The sequence below is a fragment of the Panicum virgatum genome, chromosome 9N, assembly GCF_016808335.1.
Source record: "Panicum virgatum strain AP13 chromosome 9N, P.virgatum_v5, whole genome shotgun sequence".
Taxonomy (NCBI): Eukaryota; Viridiplantae; Streptophyta; class Magnoliopsida; order Poales; family Poaceae; genus Panicum; species Panicum virgatum.
This window is the reverse complement of record NC_053153.1, coordinates 65190663-65211142: the sequence shown is the minus strand read 5'-3', so window position 1 is coordinate 65211142 and position 20480 is coordinate 65190663. Positions and strand designations below refer to the sequence as shown.

Genomic DNA, 20480 nt, shown 5'->3' with positions numbered 1-20480 from the left:
AGGACGGCATATCACCACACAAATAATCACAAGTCACAAGGAAAAAAAGCAATACCGCATATTAACACCAAGACATGCAATAATCAAAGCATTTAGCTATCTTCCACAGGTTACATTGTCAATGGATCTATTACATCCTGGTGTATGCAGTATACCAAAATTTCAGCTGTTAACGTTATCTCTAGCCAATACAACTTTCAATTTCACATGGTTAGACCAGTCTGGAAGGGCCATGGTAGCCTCTTGTACAAATCAAGGAACACGAATTCCTCCTGCGCCAGAAAAAAAGCACAGGGGAACAGAGAAGAATGGCAGTGACATGACTCATGAGCACTACCAAGAATGAACAGAGCTTTCATATCTCTGCTGAATCCAATCCACCCATTCCTATCTTAACATACTCAAAAATTAACCAGCATCATCAAAAAGAGACTCATCCTGGCATCCCGGTCTTCTTGATACGCAGACAGTTATTTCTTGGTCACCAAGTCAGCACCACTGACATACCTAGCAACAAATGAGATCAATCGGAATGGAGCACCAGTGATTGGGGCATCAGAAAATGGAACCTCATCTATCTCATCTTCTGCTCCTGGTTGCCGTGGGTCATCCTCATGAATCTGTATATCATCCAATGGAACTGACACAATTTCTTCACTTGTTGGTCCATCAAATCGATGCTCATTAACATCAACGTGAGCTTGGGCAATACTATTGCTGGTTCCTGTTTCTGGAAGCTGTATTGATGTTTCCTGCGGATGATTACTAGCATATGCATTGCTGGGAGTATTGTTGATTTGACGATAGCTATTATCAGTAATAAGTTCCACTGAACTGCTCAGACCTCTCTCAGCAATCAGTTCATTACCCTGAAGGAAGAAACATGCGCAAACAGTTATAACTTTTAGAGATGTGAATTATTAGTCCTAATCTATTGGGAGGAACACACATGGGAGAGAACTAGCTACCTTATCCAGACCTTCATATTATGAATAATAAGTAAGTAATTTGGTACAAACAAACACTTGATGGAACTTGGAAGAACAATATGCACGTTTAGTGAAAGGAAATAAACATTAAATAAATTTACCCTTAAAAACACTTACTTTGCTCATCGCCTCAGTAAAACTAATTGTTTGCTGATGTAGTGGACCGATGAAATTCATTTGATCTATGACCTTATTGTCAGAGACCTGCATTACCATTTCTGTTACATTCTAGAACCTGAAGGCTAAGATACATATGTAGTTATTTCACTAGAGGTATACATAGGGTAAACTCCATCTTCCACCATTCAACTCTTGCTAGAGTCCAATTTTCAACCTTCAATTCCATTAGCACACACTATTCTTGAAGTATTGGAACCAGACAGATTATAACCCCACGCTCACTAAAAGGTGGTTTTCATCTAATGTGACATACATGTGACAGTGGTTTTGCCACATGGACTACATAAAAATAAATACAAATATGGCCGAGCTACGGGCCATAGGTGGAGAACCATTTTTATTGGAGGTTCAGGCTTTTCCTACCTCCCTTAATCTATCCTAAAAATCTCAGAAGCTTTTATATTTGTTGACGGAAGGAGTAGAGCACAACCTTTACTTTTTCCAAGGCTTCACTAAGAGCAGCCCTAGCTTCGAGTGCTTGTAGTCTTGAATCCAGTTCATCCAATTTTTTTACCAGCATGTGATTTCCCGCAGAAGTATTGCTTGAAGCTTCCTCCAGCACCTTCACCTGCCAGACTTTGTTATTAAATGGTAATATCAGAGGATATAAGAAATATTGTGTCTACTACAAATGAGATTCAAATTGCTGAGGTCCAAATTGGACATATTTCGTTCTGGCTGATAAACTATGAAAATAAGAGTTTTTTTAAGTACACACAATGTAGAAAATTGGAATTGTTAAATGTACCCAGATATTGAGATTACTTGATACATCGAAGCTACCGAAATGCCTATTCAGTAGTTAGATAATATTTTTCTCCTCAACTAGATAACCAGATATTGCACAAGAAACCCTACACAGATAAAATGAAAAGTAGGAAAAAAAAGCAATACCTGTGCCACCAGAGTTTTCTTTGTTTCCTCCAGCTCATTTAATCTTTCTTTAAGCAAAGCCTAAGAAAATCAGTTACACATCAGCCAATTGAAAGAAAGAAAAAGCCTTCAAATGAGTGTTACCTCTTGATGAGTTAAGGTGCCATTGATGTTATCTATGCACCTGACTTTATTACCCAAAACTTCCTCCATGGAATCACCAAACAAGACTTTCAACAAAATCATGTAAAGGAAAGAGAAACACGGTGGTGTTTTGGCAACATTAAACAATTGAAGCCTAATTAGTATGCAGGAGGGCTGTGCATCTTTGTAAGTCTGTATTAAGAAGAAGAAAATACGCTATCTGGGTTGATAGCCCTAGATTATTAAAACTAAAAGTTATCTCCTCAATTTGGGGTTTCAAGATCATCAGGAAAACAAAAGGTGCTGCACTGTATTTCACTCTTTCCCAGGGCATATTGTGTACTTTTATAGCCTATAGGCATCTTAAACCTGTACCAAGGACATGGTCCTAGCTCCCCAGGTTGCTATTTGTTAGGAATTGAGACGAGAAGAGAATTGACTGTGTGTATGTATTGGATAGTCCCAAAGGGGATAATATAGTACATGAGAGCACCCAAACCCTAGAATAGGAAAAGACTAAACTACCCTTGACTATTATACCCTTAACACTATTCTACCCCTGAATCATACCCCGACACAAATAAAGAAATCAGCCGAGGAAACATTAAATACCTCCTTCTTAATCAGCTTATCGTAACCAATCTGTAGAATATTCAATTTTTCCTCCAAAAGTGCCTACAGATTAGAACGATAAAATTTTAGATGGACAGATTTGAAGCCTATTTGCCATGCTAGAGGGCAAAAATTTGCTATTGATAAAATCACATGATGGTTTGCATCCAGCAAACAAACTCTACCTCATTTTGCGCATGAAAACCCACTTTGCTATGCAACTTTTCAAGCTCACTCTCCATGGTGCTCTGCAGGAGAAAGAATGAAACATTATTTCTTATATGATGGTTGGAGCACTTCAATAATTGTGTGCTCATCAGCATTAAATTCATCCAGCCAACGCACTAAACTCTCATGACATATGACATCAAGACATAAAATATGATAAAAGTAGGTTTGGAACTACTTCGAGATGCATGTGTCCTGTCCTGTATACAGAACACAGTGCATCACTTAGAATGAAACATAAACTAAAAAGCAATAGAAAATGACATCGGTGCCTTTCATTTTTTTGCTACACTTTTGTGGTCCTTCCTTAAGTATGTATAAGGTGCAAAATGAATAAACTAGAAACATGTACATCAAAGTTGTAGAGCAACATAATGCTTAGGGAAACGTTAATAAGTCTGAAGATACTTATCACAGTAGAAATTTTGCAAACTGAAAAGTGATAATGCAAATATGTTTCAGATAAATCTTTTTCATTTTTGCTGTGAAAGCAGGCAGACTGAATGCTGGCAGTTGTAATTTGGAAAGTTGATGTGGAGGTGAAATGGTGAATATATTTGCTTTGATTTTCTCCAAATTTATTAAAAATTATAGTGCCAAATAAAAGCTTCAGAAAAAAAATCTAAACAGAAGCAATTCTTTTAAGTATGCCCAGTTATACCTACCCCTTTTTGAAGCCATAAACTCTTTTCATCCTCCAACTGCTTTATTTTCACATGTAGTTTATCCTGCATTGCCATATACTGCTTTATTGTCTAGTTATCTCATATTAAGACAAGTGCGGAACTTAAATAAAGTCACATGATCCACATAACTATCTGACTGATACTGCCGCACAGTAAATGCATTATTTGTCATTATTCGCCGCAGATACACATCAGCCGCACTGCCAGCGCCAGCGCCGGCGGCCGCGAGCGCACGTGGCAGGCGCCCCGCGGCAGTCACCACGCGGAGAGGCAGTACACGGTGGCAGTGGCGCACACCCAGCCCTTCGTGATGGTCTCCCACTCGGTGGAGATGTAGGGGAAAACCTCAGCGAGAGGGTACGGCGGCGGCGGCGGCAGTGGTGGGCAGTGGCGAATCTAGATGTCAATGTTAGGGTGGTCCAATGCAAACAATTTTTTTTAACTAGTTGTGAGGCTGAAAATATAGTTAATTTCTTTTAGAAAAAAAGAGAAAATACAGTAAATGAGTTTGTTGGGCTAGATCTTAGGGTGGGCCACGGCCCACCCGGTCCACCCTCTAGATACGCCACTGGTGGTGGGGTGCTGTGCAGCGTGGCATGCAATGCGATGCAAAGGAGTGAAGGGGCGTTTCGATCTTTGTACAGTAGGGTTAATAGCCTTAGTCCCTCCATCCAAACAGGGTTGGACTAAAGTTTAGTCCAGGGACTATTAGTCTAGGGACTAATGGAATTCAAACAGGACCTTATTCCATCCAAGCACTGTAGAAAATGAATAAAAGGATGGTGCACTACAATTTCACAAACCCACAAACCACTTACGAGTTTGGCTTCATAAAGTCTGTGCATGTCAAGCTCCACACTAGACTCTGACATCCCAATGCTCCTCTGATCTGCAGGGACTGCATCTCTGGCTTTGTGATTCTCTTGTGTTTGCGTAGGTTCAGTGTCCTGGTAGCATGGAATCCCCTCTCCAATAGAGGATGTAGTATCATAGGCATTTGTGCCATTATGATCTGACTGCAGAGTCGCCTCGTGATTCTGGTACTGAGGAACTCCCTCTCCAACACTGGACATGGCATCATCTGCATCAGAACCTTTATAATGGTCTTTTGGGGCTGACTCATGATTGTGTCCCTGGGGAGCAGCTTCTCCAACGTTGGACGTCACATCAGCGGCGTTCTTCCCTTGGTTTCCTTTCTTCTTCTTGTTCCTCTTCTTTTTGGAATCCATCTTTCCTCACAAAGCCCAGTCCTTCAATAAATCCTTGTATTAATGAATAGACATAAAACAATACATTTTCAGTCACATTTGATGAACAAACTGTTTCCATAACTAAATTGAATATGTTAAATATACTCCCCATGTTTTAGCTAAGTGTGATGATTGGAAAAAAAAACCCCAACCTTTAACTTCATGAGATCATAAATCATATAAATTTTCCCCTTGCAGGAACTAAAACACGTCTCTACGGTGAACACCGGACGAGGAAATAAAAGCAACAAGAAACCTCCAGCTAAGACAAGAAACCTCGCAGCGGTAACCACAAATTCTACACGCACCCAAAACCTCAAATTCTAATTTCAAGTATCCCCCTTCCTCATCGCCAATGCCCGTGAACACGTGAAACCAACGGCTGCACGTCGCTAGATTACATACAACGCCGGCAAGGCAGATGACAGTCGGCCGCCGTTCCACGCATAGGATCTAACTTCACGAATTTATGCATATGCAGAAGTTTGAAGTGAGCCGACCATAACAGGTGAACAAGTAATCGACCCCGAACTTGTGACGAAAAAAATAGCAACACAAAATTAACTCGCTGCCATGTATAGAGAAATGCCCGTGGAGCGGGAGAGCTAACCCTAGAAACGCCGCCGCCGCCGCTGACCGGTTACAATTGCAGGAGGATGGGGATCTGGTGCCAGCAAGAGGAGAAGGATCGGGGGGAAATCAAACCTGCTGATTGGAGGGTTGATTTCGGGGCGAAGCGTGCGCCTGTTTGATTAATGGGTGGGGATCTGCGCTGTCGTGGGGAGAGGAGTGGAGACTGGAGATGTGGACGACGAGGACGAGCTGGCGGAACCGCAACGCCCGGCGGCCTGTCGCTGCGCTCGTGATTTTCGTCGATCATGCAAGATAAAAAAAAGGAAAAGGGAAAGGGAAAAATAAGCTGCACTAAATGGGCCTCAATGGATTCGGAGCCCATAATATGGATGGGCTGCTGATGTGACGTCTGGCTCTACCTACCACTTTCATGGGCCCATTTTAGCCTACTTCCATCTAACACTTGCGGGGCCCAAGCGCATACGTCGGCCGCTCGGCCCGCTCCCCCTCGTTACTCAGAGCAAGAGAGAGAGAGAGAAGCGCCGCCGCCGCCGCCTCCCTAAACCCTCGTCAGGCTCTTCTCCCTCCCGAGTCCCGACAGCGGCGGCAGAGGCCTACCGCCGCAAACCCTCTCTCTCCGCAGCAGCGCCGCGCAGGAAAAGCTTAGAGGCAGCGAACCGAAGCTAGCACCATGGCTCCGGCGGACGGAGGCGGGGAGCAGCCGCACAAGGCGCACCGCCAGCACAAGTCCGGCGCCAAGGCGCGGAAGAAGAAGGGCAAGGGCAAGGGCGCAGCCGGCGATGACGGTGGGGGCGAGCAGAAGAACCCCAAGGTACGATACAGATTCGTGAAGGCTCTTGGTTGGTGTCCCTGGAGTGACCTGCCCGAGCCACCGTGAGAGGGCGCTTACGTTCAGCAATGATTAAATGTGATCCTTAGCTATTTACTCCTCTTTTTTATTAGCGGAGATCGAATCTTAAGGGAAGTAGTATTTCAGGTTGTTACAGCTCGACCTTTTAAATAATGCGCACAGTAAGATTTTCTGCGCATAGGGTAGTGCTCTATTTTGATTTTTGGGATTGCTAGTTAATTTGGAATATACGCATCCTGTTAATCACATGTGAAGCCCACTTTTACCATTTTATTGGATAACCTGATAATTCTGTAGTGTATTAAGCCACCTGATTCAAGTTATGTATACATAGTCAAATTAGGTGTTTCGAGCAATTAGCTCAAAATTCAAAATTGTCGATAACTCTAGGCAAGTCGTCATATTAGCAACCTAAATGTATATTGTACAGGGTGTTTGATGACATTGTGGGGCATACAGTAGTATTAGAGCATGCCTTGTTCTAATTAGACTACCTTGCCATTCTTTCAGGCTTTTGCATTTCAGTCAGCAACAAAGGCCAAGCGTCTGCAAGCTCGGTCAGCAGAGATTGAACAACGGCGACTTCATGTGCCAATAATGGACCGTTCAATCGGTGAACCTCCTCCTTTTGTTGTAGTAGTTCAAGGACCCCCGCAGGTATGCTCTATGATGTGCATAAATGATGGTTGATGTGTTGTATCTTAACATTACTTCACTTCAATTTTTATTAGGTTGGGAAGTCTCTGTTGATAAAATGTCTAGTAAAGCACTACACCAAACAAAACCTGTCAGAAGTCCGTGGTCCCATCACTGTTGTATCAGGTTAATGAACCTTTTACATCTTGTACATTGAAATCAACATATGTTCAAACTATGCCAGATTGTTGTGAAGATGCTAAGATTTGTATTATATGTTTTTTGTTGTTTGCAGGTAAAATCAGGAGGGTACAGTTCTTGGAGTGTCCAAATGATATAAACGGAATGATTGATGCTGCTAAAATAGCTGATCTTGCTTTATTGCTCATTGATGGAAGCTATGGTTTTGAAATGGTGTGTTGTTTGACTTTTATTTTCACATTTACTACCAGTTCAATACGGAGGTCTGACTGCTCTGTTAAGTTTTCTATCCAGCACCTAGTAGAGTTCAATATATGCCTTTTCTCTCTAAATGTACCTTAGAAGCTCGTTCATATTCTACTGGGCTCATGTTTGGCTCTTTTTTCATGACCTAGTGTCCAACAGTGGACACAGTGTTAACTATGAAGTGTCAAGCCACATCGTACCATGCTTTTGACTTTAACTTATACTAATGGTGCACTCATATTGTATTGGCTGATATTGTTGTGTATAATTGTTTTGTATCTGCACGGCTAACTCCATAAATGTTTTCTTGTAAATGAACACTTGTTCCCAGGACACATTTGAGTTTCTTAATATCATGCAAGTACATGGATTCCCCAAGGTGATGGGAGTGCTCACGCATCTTGATAAGTTTAAAGATGTGAAGAAACTCAGGAAAACTAAGCAGCGCCTTAAGCATCGATTCTGGGCTGAGATAAAGGAGGGAGCAAAACTATTCTACTTGTCTGGTCTCATTCATGGAAAGTAAGTTTCTTTGTTCTTTCAGATTATTATTTTCTATTTATTACTTGTACACCGATCCATATGGTTATGTCAGTTTGTACTAGTTCGGTCTATATTTTACACAGAGTTGCTATGGTTTCTCTTACAGTGCAGCTTCACGCTGCAGACATATATTACATGCTCCTTGGATTCTTTGATGAAATTATTGGTTAGATCCTGACCATTTGTCATAAAAATTTCATGCAGATACACCAAAAGAGAAGTTCATAATCTTGCAAGATTCATCTCTGTAATCAAGCCTGTTCCATTGAGTTGGCGGATGGCACATCCTTATTTGTTAGTTGATAGATTTGAAGATGTCACCCCTCCAGAAAGCGTGCGCCTTAACAAAAAGTGTGACAGAAAAATAACATTATATGGTTACCTTCGCGGCTGTAATATGAAAAGGGGGACCAATGTGAGTGTTTGTTCTTTTTATGGTCAGTGGAACTTGATTTTGAGTTATTGTGTTACTTCTTTGTTCTTTAAAGTGCCAACAAACAGATTATATCGTTTCTTTTCCAGACAAGTGCACTTGCAGAGTATTAAAAATGCGCAAATAATTTGTGCAGGTTCATATCACAGGTGCAGGTGATTTCAGCTTGTCTGGGTTGACGGGTTTGGCTGATCCTTGCCCTTTGCCATCAGCTGCAAAGAAAAGAGGATTGCGTGACAAGGAAAAGCTGTTCTATGCACCAATGTCTGGTCTTGGGGATCTACTTTATGACAAGGATGCGGTATACATCAATATCAATAATCATCTTGTTCAGTTTTCAAAGAATGATGACAATGAAGCACCTAAAAAGCAAGGTTAGCCTATAATCTATCCAATCTATCCATTCCCTATGCCAAATCCCTCGTTCATTCATTACAGTGTTTGGTTTGGGGTTTCTTGAAGTAAACACTAATGCTATCGATGGAAGTGTATGCACAAACATGCTTTCATTAACAAGAATATCAGATGATCAATCTGGAAATTATGTTTCCGTTTCTGTGCTAATTAACTTATCTAGCAATTCAAATGATTATTTCTGATACTGCATTGTGAAATGAGGCTGGCTGTAGCATACATGGTTGCTGCATGAAAACCGAGTAACAAAAGGTTTTTGGTGTTGTACCAAAACTAGAATGCCCATCTTGGTAGTTCTTCAATCATTCCATTTGTTACACCTATGATTGATATGTTTAATTTGTGTGCACATTTGAGAATGGGAGCTCGTTTTTCAGGCATCAGATTTACATAGAACATTAAGCTTTTAAATGCATGTTATTGTCTGTGGAACATATCAGGTGCAAACCAACAACTTCGTGCAAACCATGCAAACTTCAATTTGGGCCATCGGATCAACATCCAAGGGGCACGAAGAGGTTGGTTTGCACCTGATATGTTCCCTATTGTTTGTCCACTTGTACTAGAAGGGTATTGAGTATTGACATCAAGTTTTCCATCTAGATTCCTGACCCTTAATTTTTAAATTGAGTTTGCCCTTATGCCCTTTTTTTGTTCGACTGCTCGACTATCACTTTACATGGACTATCACTTTACAGGGAAAGGTAAAGATGTTGGTGTGGCCATGGTACAAAAACTTCAAAATACAAGATACTCCCTCGATGAAAAACTGGAAAAAAGTTTTATAAATCTCTTTGGTAGAGGGCCTGCTGCTCAATCCATAGACAGTGATGCGAACGGCAATGTCATCTCTGCAAGCCAGGATGATCAGGGAGATGCAAATGGTTTCGAGCAAGTAGACGAGGGTACTAACATTGCCAATGCTGACACCATGGACAATGATGGGCATTCTGAATGCTCTAGTGATAGTGAAGGGGACAATGATGATGATATTCAGCAAAGGGATCGTGATGTTGAATTAAGGGAAGAAGTGGAATTTTGTAATGGAAGATTGAGGCGAAAAGCTGTGTCCTCTAATTTTCAAGATGATATCGATGACGAGGTTAGTTATTTTTCCCTATCTTCCTATCAATGAGTAGCTTTTCTTGTCTTGGGTCCTGTTGTATTCACTTTATGATCCTTGTCATTTGGAGCATGGCTTTATGTGTAGGAAATTGTTCTCTCTTTTGAAAAATATGCACTTATTTGTTATATGTAACCAAGCTAGGAAATGGCATAGTCCCGGCTGGGATTCTATTTGGTCAAAGTGTGAAGTTCTTTGGCTGAACTAATTCTTTTAGTACTTAAATAATATTTCGATCCTTTGTTTACCTTAATAGGGAACTGATGAAGATGACAATGATATTGAGGATTCTGGCGATGACGAGTTATCTGGAGGTTCTACATCATCAGATGACAGTGAAGAAGTTGGTGCTTCAGGTAATACTGTTAAGGGTAGTATAGTCATATCCTAGTGTCTAGGGTTTGGGGGTCTCTTGTATATATAGCCCAAAGGGCCTCTATCAATAGATACACAGTCCACTCTCTCTTTCATTTGTAACATGGTATCAAAGCTTAGGTGAGATCCGGCCACCACCCTTCTCATCGCCGCTGCGCTGCCCCTGGGAGCTCGTCTTGCTCCTGGGGGCGGCAATCCTCTAGCCCCAAACCCATTTTTTACCCCTTCCCGTAGCGTCATCACAGCAGCAGCAGCAGCAGCCCGTCCTCTCGTCGCGCGCCTCCGTCGGTGGATCCGCTTTCCCGCCGGCGGATCCGCTTTTCCCGGCCGCCCGTCGCGCGTCCGCGGGCCTCCATCCGCGCGGCCGCCGTCCACTCCGCCTGTCTAGCCGCCGTTCCGGCTCTCCACTCCGCCGTCGCGGATCCGCCAGTTGCGGAGCCGCCGGCCTCCTGCGCCGCCTGTCGCGGACCGTCCTCCCGTCGCGGCTCAGCAGCAGCAGCAGCAAGATCTTCACCGCCGTCGGATCCGCGCCGTCGTCCTCCGCCGCCCGTCGTGGCCTCCTTCCGCCCGCGCGCGTCTGCGCGCCTCCATCCGCGGCCGCCTGCGCGTCTGCCCGACCACGGCCGTCCGCGCGGGCGTCGGCTGCCTGTCGTCGTTGGCCCTCCCCGAGCCGGATCCGCCCGTCCGCGCTGCGCTCGTCGTCCTCCGTCGCCGTCTTCCATCGCCGCCGACGGGCCTCCCCGAGCCGGATCCGCCCTGTGGGGGCTGGATCTCGGCCATGGCGGCCCGTCGCCGCCCATCCGGCCGTCCGCCGTCCCGTCGCCGCCCATCCGGCTGTCCGCCGCCCCGTCGTCGTCCCGCCCGTCGTGGACCCCCTGCGCGGCCTCTTCTACAGCTGCTGCGCCTCACTCCCCTGCTCTGCATCGACCGTCCGCCCGTGTGCGAGCTTCGGCCGAGCTGTTGGCCCTCGATCTGCTGCAGCCATGAGCCATTTCCTAGCGGTGATATTTTTCCTCCTCTGCTCGTCTCTTCTCTTCCAATCAATCACATCCTTGGCTGTAGCTTCGTGCTGCTTATTTGGAAGAGAACAGAGGAATGGATTATCTGTCATCTTTGCTACTGCTTTGCTCTCATGTGGCCTCTAATTTCAGTAGCTATGGTTCAAGCTTCTTGTTTCCTTGGCATGCCTCTCATGGTTATGCAGTTGCAATATGCTCCAATTTCTTGCTTGGGCTGTGCTGTCATCTTCAAGTAGCAAGTTATCTTATCTTCCACCATGTCATTGCAAACTGCTGCTATCTGTCTGTGTGTGCGGCTGTGCTGCCCTGCTCATCTTTTGCTTATGCCTGCTGCTGTCATCTGCTGCTGCCTTGAGTCCTTTTTCTGCAGTATATTCAGTCCACATGTGTGATGTGTCCATCCATATCAGCTGCTAGCAGTCCTTGCTTGATGCTTAAATGTGTTCTTTGCTGCAGCAAATCGTGTCACATTGCATTAGTGTCAATCCAAGTCCAGTTATACATCTCCAGTTCGTCAATGCCGTGCGTGTCCACCATTTCCTTGTCAAATCAGCCCATATCTTGTTTTTATTTTGGTTAGCTAAGTCCCGTCGATTTGGCTAATCACATCATCATCGTTGGTGCGACAATGCCCTCTTGGTCCCTTTCGGAGCCGTTTTGCTCCACATCATGACCAATGGCCATTTATTTGTCGTCATCATCATGTCATCTCGCTGCCTGCCGTCTTGCAGCAGTGAACTCTCTCCTCTCCGTTTGGCTGGTTTGACACATATTGTCAAGTTGAAAGTCTCCAAAGCAAGCTTCCTGTCGAAGAGTCGATGTACTGGTTTGTGAAGACTTGGTTGTTCACCACTTGTGGAGGAGATCGTTCTACAAGACATGTTCAAGAGCTGCACGCTTCGACGACATCTTTGTTGTTTTAGGACTTTGGATGTATTAGTCATGTATTAGTGTTTCTTTCAACTCATGTACTTAGTACCACTCTTCAAATGCAACGACATTGTATTCACGTTGCATTTGAGGGGGGGTGTTAAGGGTAGTATAGTCATATCCTAGTGTCTAGGGTTTGGGGGTCTCTTGTATATATAGCCCAAAGGGCCTCTATCAATAGATACACAGTCCACTCTCTCTTTCATTTGTAACAAATACTATGTGTCTATGTTCACGCACATGGATATCTTGCTTGCTGCAGCGATCTATGCCACATGTACAAATTGTGGTTGCTAATTTCTTTACTGGAATAATTATGTTTGCAAAGAAAAGTGATTTTTTTTTTGTTTTGACATATAATTGTTTTTGTATTTTACTATTTTAGATGACGAAACTGAAAACACTTCAAAATGGAAAGAGTCCTTGCTTGCAACACTATCCCAACGAAGTGCCAGTCTGATGCAACTTGTGTATGAGCCTTCAGCAAAGATTGGCAGTGTGGCGTCAGAAGAAAACGATGATACTGAAGCCAATAGCTCAGATGATGAATTTTTCGTACCAAAAGGACAAAAGAAGGTACAGTTTTGTTGCTTGCATGGTTTATGAGTCCAATAGAAAATAATCCTTTCCCTTTTTAAATTGTCATATTAGTTTGAAAGTTAATTGTTTTGAAGAGATGGTTTGAGAGGGAAGTTAATAACCACTCTTACCCTAACAACGTACCATTCTCACTTTGATCTATTGTGGACAATGAAAGTGTCAGCCGCTAGCTGTCAGTTTCCATCTTTTTTTTGGGTGGAGGAAGAAGGATTGAATATAACATTTTCCTATATGTTGGAAGTACTTGGAGTAATTTGTATATATTGCACACAGTTGTAAAATTTATATTTATAATTCATAATTGGTTTCAAAACATAAATGTGTGTGTGTGTGTGTGTGTGTGTTTTGGTTTGCAGCAAGCAGATAATGAATTGCCAACCTTTGATGATATTGATGCTGAGGATTGCTCTAAGTTTTTCAAAGCTAAGCTAAGAGATTGGTCTAATGAAGATCTCATCAATAGCATCCGTGATCGTTTTGTGACTGGAAATTGGTCAAAAGCTGCTTTACGAGGACAGGAGTTAAATGACAATGGAGAAGATGATGAAGAAATCTATGGTGATTTTGAAGATCTTGAAACTGGTGAGGTTCATAAGAGCCAGGCATCTGAAAATGTGGAAGGGAATGGTGGTGCTCACAAAGAAGATGACCTAGAAGTTGAAGAGAGAAGACGTAAGAAGCTGGCACTTAGAACAAAATTCAATGCACAATATCCTTTATATGATCATTGTTTTTATTATCTTTTCATGTCATTACCCACTTACTAACAATCATATTAAGGGGCACTGTTACTACCATGCTATTTTCCCATTTGCAGTTTCTGTTTCATTCTCTTTCGTTCATCTCTTATGTTGGGTAGAGTTCTCGGCATACTTTGACAGGATTACTTGATGTTTTTTGTTGTCTTATTTTCCATATATATACCTTGTCTATCTTTTTTTATCCTTTGTTTCTTTGACTGAAACCTACATATGATGGATCTGAGCTCTCTGGTGACGAAGTTGATGGTGACAAGAAGAAATCCAGAACAGACAATGGAGGGAGCTATTTTGACAAAGTATATTAAAGTGTTTTGCCTAGTTGTTTTTAGGTCTTCACTTTGTTCTCGGGTACTAATTAGATTTTGTACCTTCAGTTAAAGGAGGAAATGGAAATGCGCAAGCAAATGAATATATCTGAGCTCAACGATCTGGATGAGGATACCCGAGTAGAAATTGAGGGATTCAGGACCGGCACTTATGTCAGATTAGAAGTACATGGTGTGCCATTTGAGCTTGTTGAGCATTTTGATCCTTGCCACCCCATTCTTGTTGGGGGTATTGGCCTTGGTGAGGAGAACACGGGTTACATGCAGGTCAGTTTCTTTGATCCTGTTTGCTGCCTTCCATAGTCCATGGAAATGATGGACCTGCTTGGATGATACATGTTTGGTCCTGTTTTCTTTTCATTCAATGCTCTGGATTGTTGGAATAATATGCCGGTGGTCTGACATGAATAAGGTGATGGTGCAGTTAGTTTTATGATCTTACCAATCAATTTATGATACACCTACATAATAATTTATTTTGTATCCTCCATGTTTGATTGGTGTTCCCTGCCAATCGGAGCAAAGAAAAAGGAGATCTAGGACTTATTGATAAAGCTAGTTGCAGTTGTACAAAGTATAACTGCATGTTTGGTTGCAAGTGCTCTTCTTATATAACAAATAACACTCACTTCTTTAATATAAAGACATATATTATACATCCTTGCCGTGCAAAATGTTGGGAGTAATAGCTGGTTTGTTATTACAGTATTGAGTTTTCTGAATATTGCAATTATTCAAATGCATGTTTCTGTCTTGTTAGCGACTCATATATACCTTATTCACCCATCATGTTAGGCAAGTTTGAAGCGCCATAGGTGGCACAGGAAAGTGTTGAAGACAAAGGACCCGATCATTGTCTCAATTGGTTGGAGGCGATTTCAAACAACTCCTGTCTATGCAATAGAGGATCGAAATGGTCGACATCGCATGCTGAAGTATACGCCTGAGCATATGCATTGTTTTGCTATGTTCTGGGGGCCACTTACTCCACCAAAGAGTGGTGTATTAGCAGTCCAGAATCTTTCCAACAATCAGGTAGAATTAGTGATCTGCTTACATTAGTCCATAAGATGCAAAGGAAACATCGTAGTTTTTAGAACTTCCTCATACTGATGCCATGTATGGCCTTTACTGCCTTGTTTGGGGTACTTTTCTCACCTTTTACTGGATTTGTATGACAAGAGCGACTATGATTCTAGGTGACTGAACTACTGGAAAACATATCTATTATTAAAAAAAATGATCCTAGCTGAACCAAAAAACAACACCACAATTGTGCCACCAGTAAACTTGAATTCTGGCCCAGACTTTATCTTGTAATTTATGTTTCATCCTCTCATTTACAAACAAATGGCATATTTGGCTTCTCTATATTGTAAGCAGGGTTGAAACTTTGTTTTAAAAAAAAAAGGTTAATGACTGTAGGATGATACAGGAAGACTAAAGCTTGTCAGGAGAGGTCAGAATTTTAGTTGATGGAAGAGTTTATTAGTGATTAGTTTGACAAGGAATGGGATTGAGAAGTAGGGCACATTAATCCAATAATATTTGCCTTTTCAACGTGTTCCTCAGGACCCATTTCAAACTACTTTCAGCTATAATTTATCTCATTCAATTTTTTATTAGTCATGTATGTCCTTGGGCTGATATACTTTGCGACAATGCTTACAATCTGTCAGGTGCCATTTAGGATAACTGCAACAGGTTGGGTTCAAGAATTCAACAATACTGCCAGAATTGTGAAGAAGATCAAACTCACAGGCACACCATGCAAGATATTTAAAAAGACTGCTCTGATCAAAGGGATGTTCACATCTGATTTAGAGGTTGCTAGGTTTGAAGGTGCAGCCATTCGGACAGTAAGTGGAATCAGAGGACAAGTTAAAAAGGTAATGCATAAAACCATATGCTTGCATAGTGTACTGCGGTGGTGGTGGTTGCACAAACTATTCTGTTTATACTATCTTCGAGTGCTTTTAATCTTGCAACTTCTTTCTCTTCTTCTTAGTTCATGTGATCTGTATATGTTAAATAGAAATTTAAAGTGGAAAGACTTCATTCCTAAGCGGACAAAGATATCAAAAACTGTTAAGTCACCCTTCCACTGGTACCATTCAGATAAATTGACAACCTCAGGACTAAGGACTATGAGTTGAAGTATTATTAATTAATAATATGAGGTAAAAGGTCTAAGACAAGGGTAGGCAGGCACCTCTTTAGATTTAAGTTTACTATAGGTAATATAACAGACCTACGTAATACCATCAACTTTGTGTTCATTCACTTCATGTACAGACCGTGCCGTGATTGAGCGAGACATTGATTGTCCGTGTTTCGATTGGGATTCCGATTTATTTGTCCGGGTTCCGATTAGGATTTGGATTGATTTTTCCGGACTCCGATTAGGATTCCGATTGACGGACCAAGGAAACATTGCTTACTTTAGAAATAGTAGAGATAGAGATAGAGATTTTCAAAACTGAGCTGTAATTAGCCTTTTTCTTTGAGCTTTGATGAAGAGAAATTCGGGCTCGTCTGGATTATGAGACACTAACCAGATAGTTTCATGATTTTTGGGCTAACACAACTGTTAAACTGTATGCATGCAAATAAACCTTCATTCATTACAGGCAGCAAAGATTGAACCAGGAGATGTGCTAAAGAGAAAAGGGGAAAATACAGAAGGAATTGCAAGATGCACATTTGAGGACAGAATTCTTATGAGTGACATTGTTTTCCTGCGTGCCTGGGTCAATGTTGAAGTTCCCACTTACTGTAACCTAGTGACCACTGCTCTTCAACCCCGAAAGGAGACCTGGCAAGGCATGAGAACAACTGCTGAGTTGCGGAGGGTGCACAATATACCTATTCCACACAACAAGGACTCGGTTTACAAGGTTCTTAGCCTTTTTTTTTACTCGTAACATTTTGTATTATTACCTGTCAATAATATGGTGTTAGCTCCGTTTCACAGCCTATTGAGCGGAAACCACGGAAGTTCAATCCTGTAGAGATCCCTGCAAAACTGCAGCAGTTACTTCCTTTTAAATCTAAGCCAAAGGATAGACCTAAGCAGAAGCAACCAACAGTTGAAAAAAGGGTGCCAGTAATTATGGAATGCAGTGAGAAGAGAGCGTATGAAGCTATTCAACAGCTAATGCTGCTCAAACATGAGAAGGTAATGTCTTACACACAGCAGGCGGTGTTATTTCCAGGCGCTATTCTGCTTCTTGCTTATTTGCATTGTTGGTTTCTTGCAGGCAAGGAAGAAGAAAATCAAGGAACAGCAGAAGAAGAAGGCATACGAGGCAGAGAAAGCGAAGACTGAACAACTAACAAAGAAACGGCAGCGGGAAGAGAGGCGTGAGAGATATCGGGAAGAAGATAAGCAAAAGAAACGGGCACGCAGATGAGTGACATGATGAGCTGAAGAAAGGATCTATACCCAAGGAACCTAGCAACATCCCAGAGCTGGTTCGGTTGTCTACACTCTACACAACATGTGCGGCACTGTTGCTCAGTTGATACTTTGATAGCTGCTGTGTTCGAATTCTCCTATATCCACCAGGGTTGAGACGCGTGGATCGTCAGTGTTGAATTCAGCAACCGGCAATGCTCTAGGCGGAGGAACGCCTAGCCCTAAGTTAGCTGCTCATCAAGTTTTGTACTGTTCTCTATAACCTTGATTTTTGTCGTTGACACATGATCTTTTACTCCCAAATAAATTGGGAGTATGAATTTTGGAGTGTATACTACCCTGTGGAACGAACTCTAGACTGATTTTGATGCTTCCAAATGAGCTGCTTATGTAATATCGTGCTGCTGTGTCATGGTGATTAGACAATAGCATGTGCTTGATGCTCGGTTGGCCTCGTCCTAAACGATGTAGCTTGTTTGCTCCAGTATTTGTATTATATGCATGGAAAACGGGACACGAATACGAGTTACTATCCGGTCCGACGTATTTCTCTTTCTTTCCCAACTGACAATATAGCGGGCGTCATGTGTAGTGGTGGTCCAGTTTGATAGGGCACAGATCACCCTTTGATCGTTCTACTGTGCTTTGAACTCGGGATAAGTGAGGGAACAAATACGTAGAAACTCTGAAAAAAATAATGTCTGATGCTGAGGTGGCTCAAGAGCGACAGCTGACAAGCCTGAGAAGTGAGAGCAATACCTGGCGATTTTGCTTGTAAGATAATATGCTTAGCTTAGCTGAACGATAATAAAAGGTTGGGACAGCCTAGTGGCGGTATCAAACAGCTTGGCACGATATGGCATGTCAGTCCCGGGAGAGGCGCAGCAGGGGCAGGTCAAAGCGACCCGGGCTTTCTGGCTGGAGTAGAAGTAGAACCCAGGGTTTACAAAACCGGTGGGAACCGGTCCGGTTTGACCGGCGGTCCGGCCCGGTTCCGGTTTGGGCCGGTACCAAACCGGCGCAAATTTAAAATTCAAATTTGAATTTAAAAAAATGAAAAATTCTCAAAAAAATCCTAAAAATACTTCATGGTGCGACGAATCTAATGGTGTCAAATTTTCTCAAAAATTCGTTCGTTTAACATACTTTTCGAGCATTTAAAGTTAAACCAAAAAAGAAAAGGAAAAAAAGACGGTCCATTAAGACCCACTTGGTAAACCGGTCAAACCGGCCGGCATACCGTTCCAAACCGGTTACACATGCGGTTTTGAATTTGGATTTGAATTCAAACCGGTCAAACCGGCCGGTATACCGGTCCAAACCGATTACACATGCGATTTTGAATTTGGATTTGAATTCAACCGATTTCCACCTGTTTTCGGTCAAACCGGTCCGGTAAACCACTACCGAAAGACGGCAGTTTGATCGGACCAGTCGGGAATTATTAATCCTGGTAGAACCTCGGCACACAGAGAGAGGTACTAGCAGCGGGAACGACACGATCACACGAGACGAGACGAGCGGTGGGCGGTGCGCGTCACGATATCCCCGAACACCCCTGCATGTTAGTAGGGCCCACGCGCGGCCCCCGCATTCCGCGTCGCCCCCCTTTCAACGGCCCTGATTGCGCCAGCCCCCAACGACCGCTGCATCGCCGTCACCACCAGATTTTATGCGCGGCGCGGCGGGCACCAACCCGGATGGCTGGCCCGCCCGTCGAGCCGGGCTGGCGGCATTTGGCAGCTGCCGCCTGCAGGCCCCGTCGCTGCAGCCTGGCCGGCCACTAGAGCGAGCTGGCTCCCGGCCTCCCGCCGCCCGCCCCCGGACACCGGTCCCACGTGTCATCGGCACGCGCCCGAGGAAATCGGCTGTGCTGGGAAGTGGGAACACTAGCGAATACCTGACCTCAATTCTTCCCAAAATAAATATAATTCTAAGATTAAATACGCAAACTAATGCTAAGTGTAAAATTATCAAAATACCTTTTATTTTTTATGGTGAGTGAATGAGATGTTTGTTGTTTTTTGTGATAATTTTTTGGAAATTATTTTGTCTTTTGTGGTAGGTGGATTAAAGTTAATATTTTTGTGGAATAAATTTTGTACTCTAAAATTGTATTTATTTTGGAACAGAAAGAGTAAAAAAATCTTGGCTCCACTGATTACGTGGGCCCCACCGTACCCGCACATGGCCGCGATTCCCACCACCGCGTCGCCGCTGTCGGAGGAAAAAAGCTAAAGAATCCAACGGAAGCGGGGCCGCTCGGGTAGTAATGCCGAAAGGCCGTCTTGTTCGCAATACTGGATTTGCGGTCGACCGCTCGCCGCGGTCTACGCGCCGATGCACGTGGGGCTAGTGGGCTGGGCACGCTCTTCCGGCTCCACTTCACCTTATCTTTTTCTAACTTTCATGTGTTTTATTTTTTGCCTTTAATCTTTTTTTATCCTAAAATTTTGTGTCAAAATATTTCTCCAAGTTTTCTATCTCAGAATCTTTTGATAGACTTTTTTGGCTCCTAAATTTTTGCTTGCAGAAAAAATTTTGCACCCCAACTTTTCTTTCCAAAATTTATCGATCTCAAAATATTCTAATCCAAATTTTACGAAATTTTCTGTTCAGAAATTTTTTCTTTCATTTTTTTCTCAAAACTTTGTTAAAAATTGTTTGTATAAGTTTGGTTAATTTTTTATTTGTATAAGTTAGTATAGTTTAGTAGCCGTGTTTGGTTAAGGCTGAAAAAAAAATTCGCGAAAACTTTTTACACCTTTGACCACTAATTTAAAGTATTAAATAAAGTCTAATTACAAAACCACCTCCATAACCCTCTGTGCAAATCGCGAGACGAATCTAATGAGGCTTTTGGCGCAGAATTAGAGGATGGTACTGTAGCATCACTGTAGCAAATCATCAATTAATTTCTGTCATTAGATTCGTCTCAAAAAATTACATCCGTCTTTGAAATTTTTTTGTAAATAGACTATATTTAGTATTCCATACGTAAGTTTTGTCTTTTTATAAAATCAAATCGTATTCCATACGTAAGTTTTGT

The 20480-nt window shown here is 42.6% G+C and overlaps 2 protein-coding genes across 19 annotated transcripts; one reads left to right on the top strand and one right to left on the bottom strand.

Annotated features, from left to right (window-relative positions):
* Positions 1 to 75: 75 nt before the first annotated feature.
* LOC120691421 lies at positions 76 to 5849 on the bottom strand. Of its 18 annotated transcripts, none has more exons than XM_039974476.1 (10): positions 5668 to 5845; positions 4531 to 4974; positions 3692 to 3769; positions 2984 to 3046; positions 2799 to 2861; positions 2187 to 2249; positions 2064 to 2123; positions 1600 to 1737; positions 1107 to 1193; positions 76 to 869 (listed from the first exon to the last, which is right to left on the bottom strand). In XM_039974476.1, the coding sequence occupies exons 2-10, from the start codon at positions 4939 to 4941 to the stop codon at positions 471 to 473; spliced, it is 1362 nt and encodes a 453-aa protein (XP_039830410.1). In that variant the 5' UTR covers positions 4942 to 4974; positions 5668 to 5845; the 3' UTR covers positions 76 to 470. The 18 variants fall into 18 exon arrangements, 16 of the variants coding, with proteins under 16 accessions (XP_039830410.1, XP_039830423.1, XP_039830424.1 ...); XM_039974477.1 differs by having other exon boundaries at positions 166 to 869; positions 5573 to 5846; XM_039974479.1 differs by having other exon boundaries at positions 166 to 869; positions 4531 to 4962; positions 5573 to 5846.
* Positions 5850 to 6079: 230 nt separating this feature from the next.
* Positions 6080 to 17876, top strand: LOC120692831 (ribosome biogenesis protein bms1-like). The gene is made up of 18 exons (XM_039976226.1): positions 6080 to 6367; positions 6917 to 7063; positions 7138 to 7228; positions 7338 to 7456; positions 7821 to 8011; positions 8237 to 8447; positions 8602 to 8839; positions 9578 to 9981; positions 10259 to 10358; positions 12712 to 12902; positions 13283 to 13635; positions 13896 to 13983; positions 14062 to 14280; positions 14809 to 15048; positions 15693 to 15902; positions 16644 to 16910; positions 16988 to 17191; positions 17274 to 17876. The coding sequence occupies exons 1-18, from the start codon at positions 6227 to 6229 to the stop codon at positions 17424 to 17426; spliced, it is 3567 nt and encodes a 1188-aa protein (XP_039832160.1). The 5' UTR covers positions 6080 to 6226; the 3' UTR covers positions 17427 to 17876.
* Positions 17877 to 20480: the final 2604 nt, after the last annotated feature.